Below are 12,997 nucleotides of genomic sequence, written 5' to 3'. Positions count from 1 at the left end.
AGGCGTTCAGTGGTCATTGTTGTTCGAAGATAGTTTTTAATTCATCTTGCTGAAAATTCTTTCATTTGTCGAAACTGTCATTGGTGCAGTTAACGCTAATAGATTTAACAATAAAAACTTAATAATTACAAAATTATTAAGTTTTTTTTACTAATAATTAACTTAAATGAAAAACTGTTAACTTTAGTCAAAAAGATAATATAGAAACATTAAATAATTAAATACATAAAAAATATGTCAACCCCGCTCAAAGGAATACCATCGGTTCCAGCCGAATCTATCAATTAAGCGGGTTATTCGATCAAAAGGGGAGTGCAATATTCAATCCAAAATTCTGAATTTTTACGAAATTTTACTTTTTAATGGTATTTAATGCATAGTATAGCATTTTGATTAAATAAGCTCAGTTTTATGATCAATAAACAATTATAATTAAAACTGTATGCATTAGTATCATAAAATATAAATGTCATTTAAAATTACATAAAAATAAATCAATATTAGTAAAAACTATAATGTAGGTACTAAAATATTAATTGATCCCTTCCAAATAAATCTATAATTGAAGACTATTTTTTATACCCGTTGAATTCATCAAAATTAGATATTCCTATTTAGTTTCTACTAAAAATTTCATGACTTGCGTGTATTCCTTTCAAACACATTCAGAATTTTTTTTACTTATTTTTTTTTTTTTTAATCTTCGAAACTTGAGTAATTTTAATTAATGCTCTATTTAAATTAATGCGCTATTTTAGTTAAGGGTTTTCTGAAATTTATTACTTCTAAGATTCATTGTTTTGCTTTTTTCCGATTAATTTAAATCATTCCTTTTCGCTCTCAACTTGCACCCAACTCAAAGTCATTAACTGGGTTAAGCAATTATTCTATTTAAGAGAAAGACTCTCTGTACACTAGTGTGTTAGGTTTTTGAAACTTTTTCTTATCAAAGTTAATAGTGCATCAACAGGGGATCACAAGACAAATCACTCTATCCCTTTTTTACATTCTAAATGATGTGTGTGTGAGGTAAGTCAAAGAGGGGTAAAAACCCCTTCGTTTACTTAAATGTATAAAACTGGCTGCAAGATTTGATTAATTTTTCAACTTTACCCCAAACACCTACTGATGAATAAGAAATTCCTATTGAAGTGACCACATATTGTATCTTTATCTTAACTGAAAAAGGGAAATTCCATTTTAGCTGGGGAAACATTTTTCAAAAATAAACAATATTTTTTTCATTTCAGTACCACTTCTTTATGCAATTAGGCGGGGGCAAAAAACAACAAATAACCGTTTAAACGGGGAAGTTTAACATTAGTTTCTTCCAAAATGATTTGGTTCCATCAAATTTTATTTGTATAAGCGGGTAATTCGATTCTGCGATTAAGTGACGACAGTACAAAATAACTAAAAAGAATTATTTATCAAAAAAAATTTTGAATTTTCTATTTTTAAACACGTTACATTTTCAATAAAATTAGCATTAGTGCATTTTTCTTCATAAAGAATTGCAGTTTGGTCTTATAAAAACAAAGCCTACGAAGAAATATAGAATTTTAAATTTGAATTAAATAAGATCTATGAAAAATAATTTCAGCTGAAAAAATCTAAAAAAGAAGAAAAAAAAATACTATTTCAAGCACAAAATAAAAGCTTAGTAAAAAGTAAAAAACGGAAAAAGAATTCCAATTTTCAGAATTCAAATGTGATTTATCTTTTTCTATCCCTTGCTCCTACTAATGAATATAAATAACATAGCATTTTTAATTGCTCTTTTTTCTTTCTTTTAATTATTTTACTGCACAAAAAAGATTAAAAAAATAATTTTATCTGCTTCATAAAAATCAATTTTTACCCGAAATAATTTAATTGGAAAGTAATAACACATTTAATGCAATTTAATTAAACTTAATATTTAAACAATAAGACTGCAAATAATAAATATGTATTCATGAAAAAATTATACTTACATTCAAAACTTAGACTGTGGTAGATAGGATGATCGTTGGCATGTGAGCGGATTTTCTATTTTATTCAATAATAATATGAATTTATAAAATACGCTTTGAGTAACTAAGTACCCGTACACGACAGTTAAAGACAGGTCAGTGAAGTAATTGGTACCACAGCTGCCTGTGCTTTGAGCCCCTTCCTTCCCCTTCTTAACCACATGGACAAAGATATTGTCTTTATTCTCAGAAAGAGTAAGAGAAAACATGAGAAAATATGGCTTAGGGCATTTCTAGCTAACCACTTTTAAAAGACCCTCGATTTTTCAAGTTGACAGAAATATCCGGGGTTTTGTCTGCTGCTTCACAAGATCGAGTCGCAGCTCCATCCTTTTTTGCGCCTTTTCGTAGTGCCCGTAGCGGCTTGATCAAACAGAATTGCCACTTCTCCGTGAATATTCGGAATTCTCTATTTTCACCATATTTTTATTGAAATAATTAATGAATCCAAAATTAGTACATTTAACACTATGAACTCGGCAACCATTCTCAAATTGTGTGAAATGATCGAAGTGTTGATTCGATTGAGTGTAACTCAATTTAATGTTTCAGAATTTTAGGATTCTTGAAAAAGAAAAAATATTAAAAGCAAAAAACAATATTTTATTTTCAAAACAGAAACTTTTATAAAGGTGAATTGAGGATCACATATATGTTAACTATTTTCCATAGAGAATATCAAATTTTGTTGTCATGATTAATTGTTCTAAAGATATGAATTAGTCCCTGAACACTTTATTTCAGGTTAAAAAATTTTGAACTCAAGTAATAATCCAATCATCATAGAATTTTAAAAGTTATGAACTGAATGGTAAAATAGCGTTTACTAATTGAAAATATAAATTATTTAATAATTTGTGTTATTTTAAAAAAATTTAGCAATTTAAATAAGATATTTTGAATAATAAAGTATCCTATTTAATAGGTACTCTTATTTGTAATTTTTTCCCTATATTTTGAAAGAAAAAAAAAATTGGTTGCATCACCGGCACGATTATTTCATATAAAATTTATAATTCTTTAAAAAAAAATCATGTAAGTTCATCACTTCCTTTAAAAAAATTACTTAAACTTCTAATAAATATTTAATATAATTCAGATAAATAATATCTGAATTTTATGATACATTTTAGCTAACTAAAAATTAAGGTCGCTACAAAATTTTTTTAAATTTAAGAATGTGTCGTGGAAATAATAATACAAGAGAAACGGTTTTCAAGATTTTGGCATGTAATGTAGGTCATCTTGCTTTGAATTATCATAAATGGTTACTCTTAGAGGAGAAAAAAAAAAACTAAATTTAAAAACACATTTCACAACAAGATTTGGCGAGTCAGGTCTGGGATTCCGAAACGAAATTCAGATAACATTGAAATCCGTTTAAATCTCATCACCGATGAAATATCCGATAATGAAAGAATTTCGGCAAAGTCGGGATTATGGCCTGAATTATCGGTCATCTTGCTTTGAATTATTATAAATGGTTACTCTTGGAGGAGAAGGAAAAAAAAACTAAATTTAAAAACACATTTCACAACAAGATTTGCCGAGTCGGGTCTGGGATCCCGAAACGAAATTCAGATAACATTGAAATCCGTTTAAATCTCATCACCGATGAAATATCTGATATTGAAAGAATTTCGGCAAAGTCGGGATTTTGGCCTGAATTATCGGTCATCTTGCTTTGAATTATTATAAATGGTTACTCTTGGAGGAGAAGGAAAAAAAACTAAATTTAAAAACACATTTCACAACAAGATTTGCCGAGTCGGGTCTGGGATCCCGAAACGAAATTCAGATAACATTGAAATCCGTTTAAATCTCATCACCGATTAAATATCTGATATTGAAAGAATTTCGGCAAAGTCGGGATTTTGGCATGTAAAAATATATATATATATATATATATATATATATATATGCCGACTCAACCTGAATTTGCCGACTGGATGATATCGCTGGGGGGTGAAACACCCCTCTCACCCCCCCCCCCGTTGGGGACGGGCCTGCTCACTGGTTCTGTATCACAGAATTGACCTATTGTTATAATGTTATTTTCTATTTTTAAAATATAGTTTATAGTTAATCTTTGACAATATCATTTTAAAGGTACAGTAGAGAACCAATTATCCGGGATGCTCGAGACCATCGCTATCCCGGATATCTGAATTTCCCGGTTTTCTGGATCGACCAAAAAGTGTCGTTAATCGATGTTTTATCGAACCCGAAGTACAAGGAAAAAGTGTAATGCATAAAGTAAGAGAAAAAAGAAAGGTACTCCTAACTTCAAAAGGAAAAAAAAAATGGTAGAAATATAACATTTAAAAGAACAAAAAAATTTGCAAGTTTAGACAAGAAAATCAAGTTTAAAAAATACAAAATTCTCATATTTATTTTTTTAAAATAATTACAATTCCTAAATTAAATAATATAAACAAAACCAATGATTAAATAATGCAATATATTTCATACCTAATTATACGGGGGAAACGATAAAATAAAAGGAAAACTTATTAATCTAAATAAAAACACTTGAAAATTATCGAGCCGAAACGATAGTTAAAAAAGGCACTAGCATAAATATTAAAACCCGAAACAAGGCAAGATCAACGGAATTCAAAAAAAACCTAATGATAAAATTTATGAATAAAAAGAACTAATTTATTGAGTGCAAAATTTATCAAGAAAAGAAAAAAAATCAAACGTAGTGGAATCAGAAAAACAAAACTGCAATCTGCTTCATAAAATAATCCTATGTTTAAAATAATAAACAATTCACCTTTTATTTTATTTTTTTGTTGATAAAAACAAGATTTTTAATTACAGCAGATGTGATTCCACACCAAGAAAAACTTGTAATTGATACCGCACTTCCAAAGAATAAGAATTTATTCAAAAGAAAAAGATTTTATTTTTATTAGTCGATGTCAAATAAATATATTTTTCTCTTTTCTTTTTTTGTTCACTGCTATGCATGCAATGCATTTTCCCCACCCCCCTCGTAAATCAAGCAGAAAACGAAATCAGCCTGCCACACCCTTGAGTTTGATTGACGGCCTAAAGGAAAAAATAAAACATTCCTCCCTTCCCTGCCTTCAAGGTCACGGAGGAAATGACGTTTCTCTGAGTAAACGGGGGAAAAAATTTCCCCTTCCTTACATTTTCCTCTACTCAGCTTCAAGGATGAGTCCAATTTCCGCTTTTTTCGTTCTAGTTTAAAATGGCGGGAAATTCAAGCAAAGTTTTTCCCGGTTTTCTGGTTTCCCGGTTATCTGGATACCGGAGAAATGGTTCTCTAATAAGTTTTGTTTTCATTTTATGGCATTTATGAAGAGGCATCTATTACAGTATGTTATTTATTTTGCAGGCAAAATGGTACATTCAATGGTAGCACATTTGGATGCTGTTACTAGCCTTGCAATAGATCCTAATGGTTTATACTTATTATCTGGAAGTAAGTATTATCTACATGAGGTGTTTATTTTCTTGGCTTTATTATTTCCTACATCAATAATGTAAATAAATCTTAGCAATTAGAGTATCCTTGTATGCTATATTCTACCATTTTCTGCCCACATATTTGTTGATAAATTTCATGTGCAGCACAGTGTTACATCATTAGACAAGTCAGTTGATTGGGCTTAACTGTAAAAGATATTTTTTAATTTTTAATATTATTTTTTGAAATTTTAACCATATCTAAGGAACTGATATTCCATTTTATAAAATGTTTATTTTAACTTAAAAACATTAAAATTTGCATGTTTACGATCATATTCGTACATGTGACTTTCGACGACTCATGTCGCCAATGGTTGATGAGAAAACAGTTGATATTATGCTATAAATTTCTTTGTATAATTGTCATGGCTGCAAACTCTCCCGAAAAAATCAGGAGACTCTCCCAGAATTGAAGAATAGAATAGAATAGAAGAAATCTTCCAAAATCCTGTAAAATATTCACTTCTTCCAAACTTTTGAAATTTTTCCGAAATATCAAAAAATATTACAGTTTTTACAATTAAAATTTTTATTAGACATTCACAAGCATAGTTGCTATTCTCATTCATAGGGAACTAGCTGAAAAACTAATAGGTGCATCTGCTATTAAAATATCTGGTTCTAAGATGACTTAAAAACTAATAAAATTATACTCAAATCTAGTGAGCAGCGTATTAAAATCAGTCTTATTCAGTTGCTACAGAAAGAAACAATTTGAACTATAAAATATACCACACTGTAGTGACATATTTTAATAAGCAAAAATGTTTATTCCAATTTTACTTAATTTTTATTCAATCGAGCCTATAGATACAATTTTGAAGCAACAGATTTTAAATGCTTTATCAAGATAAGTGAAAAGTTGGTTCTTCTAGCTTGACATTTTTTTTATGTGTATATATTAAATGTATGAACTATAATAAAATTTAAACTATTAATAAAATTTCAGTGCAGTTAGAATTTTAAATTTAGTACTGAAATTTTCTATTATTTTAGTTTAATTTGCAATAAGAAGGAAAAGTCCCTAGTTACTGCTCAATGACCATTTTATGTCATAAATAGAAATGCCTATTTTTGATTTTCTAATGTTGCCAGCTTTGCGTTGGTAAATTAGTATCCTTTAGAATTTTGAAAATAATGTTATATTGTTACAATCATGTGCCCATCCTTTCTATCTGTAAGAAATGTAAGAAAATCAGTCATGTTACGTTTATCAGTAATATATTTAAAAAATGAATAACTCCTTCCTTTAATATATATTAAGCAATTGATATTTTCCATTTATGTGTCATTTTTATTGAAATTTTTCAAAGAATTAATTGAAATTTTGTTATCACATAATTCTATTAATACTTTTTCAATCTTTTAAATACTTGTAAGATCTAAATAATTTTTGTGAATAGAATTAGAGATATATATTCTGACACCATGAAGCTAAGTGCAACTTAATTTTTGTTTATTAGATTTTATAGTAAATTGAATGCCATTCAAATAATTTTAATGGTGGTTGGATAAATGTCTGTTAGTCAAATAATATTTTCTGTTAATGTATTTATTACACCATGATCATGGGAGCAATATGGAAACCAATGCTTTAATTTTTGTCAATAATACTTACAATTTATTTTTGAGAATATATTTTTAGTTTTCATGGTGTTAATTATTACTACAATTTAATCAAAATGCTTACTGTAAATATTATTTTTTAGGTCACGACTGCTCAATTCGTTTGTGGAATATGGACAACAAAACATGTGTGCAAGAAATTACATCTCATAGGAAAAAATTTGATGAAGCTATTTTTGATGTTGCTTTTCACCCTTCCAAACCATATATTGCTAGTGCTGGAGCTGATGCATTAGCAAAAGTATTTGTCTGAAAGTAATTCAAAAGACCTTTATGCTACTATTTATTTATTTATATATGAAATTGAAAGCAAATCTGTAGCTCCCAGTCATTGTATAATTTTGGACAACAGAAAAGAAATTGTGTCCCTAAAAATATATTTATTTTCTACTAAATATTTCATTGGTTGATTGAATTAATATCATCAGTCCATGTATTATGTGTAAAAACTTTATTATGTGAATGCCTCGTGTAAATAGGTGAATAAATGTGATGAATTACTGTTACTAGTGTGTAGAAGACTCCATAGATTGCCTTTCATCAAATAGTAGTGTAATTAAAAATTTGATGATTCAACATCCAGGACTATCAATCTGCAGCACATTCAAGTGATTAAAAGCACTACTACTTGATGCAGCACCCAAGAAAAACTTTTCTTGATGTTGTCAGAGTGATAGTGTTGTACAGTGTACAGACTTTTTTCAACCCTTTCAAAGCAGTTTATTTGTTGATATATTAAATTTAAAAAGAAAAGCTGCATTTATTGATGGCTGAAATGAGGATTTTAAAGAATAAGTAAAGTATTTATTTCTGTTTATTTTGTATAGCTGCTACAAATGTGGCTTTGTATTCTAATAATTGTGAATTTGCCTTAGAGCAGCTTTTAGGTGTACAGTGAAAAAAATAAATCTAGAACTGTCGAGACTTATAATAAAGTTGATGAGGATTAGAAAATTGTTGCTGCAACCTTGCAGCAATGATAGATCATGTTTAGAAATGGAGGAATTTCCTTCTATGCAAATTTTATGCAAAAAAATAAATAAATAAAAACTGGGCTTTGTGCTTCCTTTTATATTGAATTCAGGACTAGTGTTGTAAGCATGTTTGTAAAGTATATATTTCTGAAGAAACTTTTTCTACTGCTGTATAATATGCATCACTAAAATAAGTCATTTTTAATTCTGGACCTTTAATTTATTTTTTATTTAAATTCATTGTAAATTTTTATCTCAGTTTGTGTATCTTAAATAAAACAATAGATGAATTAGCTTTGCTTTTTTCTATTATTAAACAATTAGATACTTTTTATTATGAATGATTAATCCCCTATAGCAGAAAGTTTTCAAAATTGCTATGTATGTTTCAGAACAATTGAAACTCTTGCTGAACAATTTATTTTTGGAACAGGACTAATTTCCATCCATGCCTCTGCTAACCAATTTATGTCTAAGTTGTGATAAAAAATTTAAATGCTGTTTATAATTTTCTTACTCTGTTTACATAATTTAATTAATGAAGAATCCTTTTTTTAAATAACAAATTTTATATGGTAAAATTAAATTATTCATCATTTTTCAAACAAATCATTAATTTGAATAGTAAGAGTTGTCTATTTGTAATTATTATAAGTCCAGTTGTGGAACATGAAACAAATCTGCTACTGGGGGTTAATCCTTCTCTGATGTTGGACAAGGTTGTTTGTTATTCTTGAAAGAAAATAAGGATTTAATTTAAAAATCCTATACTGTAATAGGGAAAATTCATAATATTTTTTGTAACCAAATGTGTGCATTGTATAGGTTTTTATTTGTTACTCGTGGTTTTTAATTAGTTATGGACTACTTTTTTTTAATTAAAAATTAGTTGTAAAATAAAAAAAATTATCAGACTGGGAATATTATTAAAGGATTTAATATTAAAAATCCCATGCATGATTTATACCTATTCTTATTTTTGCTTTAAATGCAGAATGTCATATTTTCTTAATCCATTACAAGAAATAAACTGCAAAACTGTTTGTTCCTTAGGCCTTGCCACCAGAGATATCTAATTTGTGATAATTTCTCGAATTTCTTTTGAATTAAATTAATTTGTTTTCAGGATATTTTTTTAATAAATAGATGCAAAGATAAATAACGACAGTTGAACTTTGATTATTCTTGCCCCTATCATCGAAATACTTCAGCTAACTGAAGTGACAATTTTTTTTTTTTTTTTTTGCACTAGGCTTTTCCTTCAGCAGAAACATTGTCTTGTGCCAAAAAGTACTTTTCCCGTATATTTATTTTGTTTTATAATTAATTTGCAAAGCCCTGCACTTCAGATAGTTGGGATATCAATTCTTTTTGTCATCTAAAGAAATTTCGCTACCACAGAGGCTATTAGTATTATAGGAATCAAGTTTGTAGCAGCATTACAACTTAATAATATTTTAATTTGAATAGTTAATCTTAAACATGTTATGAATAATCTAAGCTAATTTTATTATAAAAATTTATACACATCTAAATTATAATTTTTTCTTGATAGATTTGTTTAAATATATATATGAGAGAAATCGGAAGAGGATATTAACTCTCTTAATACTGTCACATATTATATAAGCATCTGTAAGGGCCCCATTCTTTCTCCCTAGTCTTGCTTTGTTCAGTTAGGAGGGCATACAGTCTTTGATTGGATGATATATCAGCATTCAAAATTGGAGCTTAGGTGCTGCATCGTACTTAGAATCCCTCTTACACCATAAAATTTTTCCCTCTTGCTTTCAGAAAATTATTTTAGGTGAGAATTATTTTAGAAGAATGCTTTTTCTGGTCCGCATACGGTTTCAGCATTTAGTGTACTGTGCAAAACAGTTGAATAGTTATTGATCTGAGGAATGAAATTTTCACAGCTATTTGCAACCTTAACGGTTTATTAGGTAGACCTAAAATACACCAATTGCAGATAATAATTTAAGGTATCAAATGTGATTTAAAATTATACTTTCCCTGAAGAAATGTAGTCTGTGACTTTTTTAGATTTTTTGACCCTCAAAACAAAGGGGTGTCAATGTTCAAAATATGGTCTAGTAGTTTAGTTGGGATATCAGTTTAAAATTTAACCTCATCTGGGTTAACTTAACCATTTGCACAGGTTGCCTCTAAAGCTATTCAAAAACATTAAAAACTTTTGCACACTATTGGAAAAATTCAGAGGGCCACAGAACAGGGAAAATATAAAAAAAATCTGGGAATTTTATCTGTCTTGGAAAATAAATAAATTAAAGTTTGAGGTACATTTAAGTCCTAGATTTTTTTCAGAAAATTGCTCGTGTGATAATTTTTTAAAATTTATCTAATTCTATTAGCAAGTATAAATATTTTGTAATACATTACTATACATTACATACAAGGTATAACTAAAAAATTAATAATGATGTTTATGCCACCAATTTAAAAAAAAAGAAACTCAATAAAATTAGTCTGAGAAAATTAGATTTTTTTTCTAAGTGTTTGTGGCCACTCTGAACTTGTCTGTCCAAAGATAAATCCATTCTTCAACTATTTTTTATAATTATTTCTGTTGACTATTTAATTTTTAACAATCAGAACATTGAAACCATGACACTAACTAAAATTTTTGTCAAACCAAAATGACTAAAAACTTCTTTTAAATAATACTCATCGCCATATCAAGATTATCAGGTTAATTCAATTAAAAATTTCAATTGATTTAGAATTAACGTCGACTACTATAAGAACATAGTCTCAGAAATATTAATGGTCTTGTGATTTCCAGTTAACAGACAAATAACCGAAGGTTTAACAGAAATGTGTATTAAGTAACATTGATACAGAAACTTTTAACTTCAAATGTAAAGTTTCTTTTAAAAATGCAGTCATAAATTTTTTTGTATGACCCATATACTGCATTTCCTCATATGTCAAATTGACTTAATTTAATTTTGCAACTGTGAGTACTGTCAGACGAGGTACAACATGAAATTGAATTCCAGATAATTCTTAAAGATTAGTGCTTGAGGTTAAAGCAATTAAAAGAAATGGGATATTAGCATTTGATCACTTGTTATTTCTGATAAACTTTTTTTTTAACTTTGCAGTGAGTAATCCATTTAAATATAATGTGTTTATTAAATAGTTAATATGTAGAATATGAAAAACTGGATGCATTTTCAAAAAGTTAGTCTTATATAGACAAATTCTTGCATTTTTTTTTTAGTCGCCAACATCTTCAGGTCTAGAAGCATATTGAAATTGTATTACATTTTATGTAGAAATTTGTTCAAAGCTTCTTAGTGACCTAAATATTCTACTTTTTCTTTAATAAATATGCATCTGTTGATGTTAATTTGTAATTTAAATTGGAGTCATTTATCTAACACTTTTACAAGGTACCCGTGGCCTTGGAAATTACTTTGAGATGAATTTACTTTTAATACTTAAAAATTGTAACATCTTGAATAATTGTAGAAGTCCTTATAAAAGAAAAAAAATTACCTATTGCAAAATTTTATAACGAAAAAATTTTTATATTTATCCATATTTCATGTGTCCTGCTTTCAGAGTTTTTCAAGAGGCCAGTGAGTAGTATTGCTGATCAAACCCAAATATATAACAGGAAATCCAGGAGGCTCTTCACTTTTTAAAATAGCTAACAAATGAATTTTTTGAGCTGTGAAGTTTGAGAAATAGACTATAAGAAAATGATTGAAATCAGCGGATTTAATTAAAATTTCTAGGCTAATGAATTTCGATTGAATATTATAACCCTATTTCTGATTGAATCAGAAAAAATTTAAAAAAGGAAGAAAATACTTTTTTAGAAATTAAATTATGTTCTTTAATTTTAAATTTAGATATTCCTCCTTCTGTTTCAAATTATTATTACTTTTCTTTTCGTTTTAGGAAATTCTTGAATTTTATTTTGTAAATCGAGAAAGATTCCTGTTATGAGTAATTATGACAAGTGTTTTTCTTTACTTTTTTTTTGTTTTGCTATTAGCTCTTATTTTAGTTAACTATTCAACATTCATTTATTTTGTTTAGTCTTTTAATTCCAAAGATCTCAGTGTATAAAGGATGGAAATGACAGTCACTGAGTGTTTTTGGAGTGGAAGAATGATCCAAGTGCCCTTTGTAACAAACAGTCGATGAACAACTCAAGAAAACCTCTCACTTGGCTTCCTACAATGATGCCAAGAGTGGGGACTCCAGAACTTGGACAGTTTGAATTCGCATTTCGAATCTAAGACTTAACTACGAAATGATATAAAAGAAGAAGTTTTTTTAAAAAAGACTTTTATTTTCTTCAGATTAATATTATTTTTGTTACTTTAAATTGGCAGGGGTTTTATCAACAATCTTTAAAACAGGTGCATACGTTTAAAATATTAGGCGCCTAAACTTGAATATCAAACATACAGTGCGTAAAATAAAAAACGGACCACCCTTAATAACTTTTGATCAAATGATCGGATCTTCCCGTTCTAGGACTCAATCTTATTGGTTCGAGGGGGTGACCTCAAATATACTAATTTATTAGTGCAGACGATATTTTAAGTTACGAAATCAGACACAAAAACATACTTTTTCTGAATAAACATACCTTTTTTTTTGACACATTCGAATTTCTTACCCCTAAAGTATGGTCCAAAGTTTGGATCCCTTAATGTTAACTTTACTTTTTATATATTTCGCCATATCTCGAGAAATTTTTAAGCGAATTGAGAAATTTTTGCACACAATTATAAAATTCGTTTATCCAGTGATATTTCCATACGAAAATATAACTTTTAGTGCATATTTATAATTTTTTTAAATAATAATCGAAAAAATTTTGAATTATAAGTTATA

The 12,997-nt window shown here is 28.1% G+C and overlaps 1 protein-coding gene across 2 annotated transcripts in view; it reads left to right on the top strand.

The window, feature by feature from the left end:
* The window catches only part of Cka (Connector of kinase to AP-1), a 44,240-nt gene extending 35,831 nt beyond the window's left edge, over nt 1-8,409 (top strand). For both annotated transcript variants that reach the window (XM_016063573.5, XM_016063572.5), the window contains 2 exons: nt 5,383-5,469; nt 7,226-8,409. In XM_016063573.5, the coding sequence (XP_015919059.1) occupies nt 5,383-5,469; nt 7,226-7,395 (257 nt within the window). In that variant the 3' untranslated portion in view covers nt 7,396-8,409. The remainder of the gene's footprint in view (nt 1-5,382; nt 5,470-7,225) is intronic.
* The last annotated feature ends 4,588 nt before the right edge of the window (nt 8,410-12,997 follow it).

The sequence above is a fragment of the Parasteatoda tepidariorum genome, chromosome 11, assembly GCF_982258835.1.
Source record: "Parasteatoda tepidariorum strain Cologne lab strain chromosome 11, Ptep-v5.0, whole genome shotgun sequence".
Taxonomy (NCBI): Eukaryota; Metazoa; Arthropoda; class Arachnida; order Araneae; family Theridiidae; genus Parasteatoda; species Parasteatoda tepidariorum.
The sequence above is the reverse complement of the archived record's forward strand: the minus strand, read 5'-3'. Positions and strand labels throughout refer to the sequence as shown.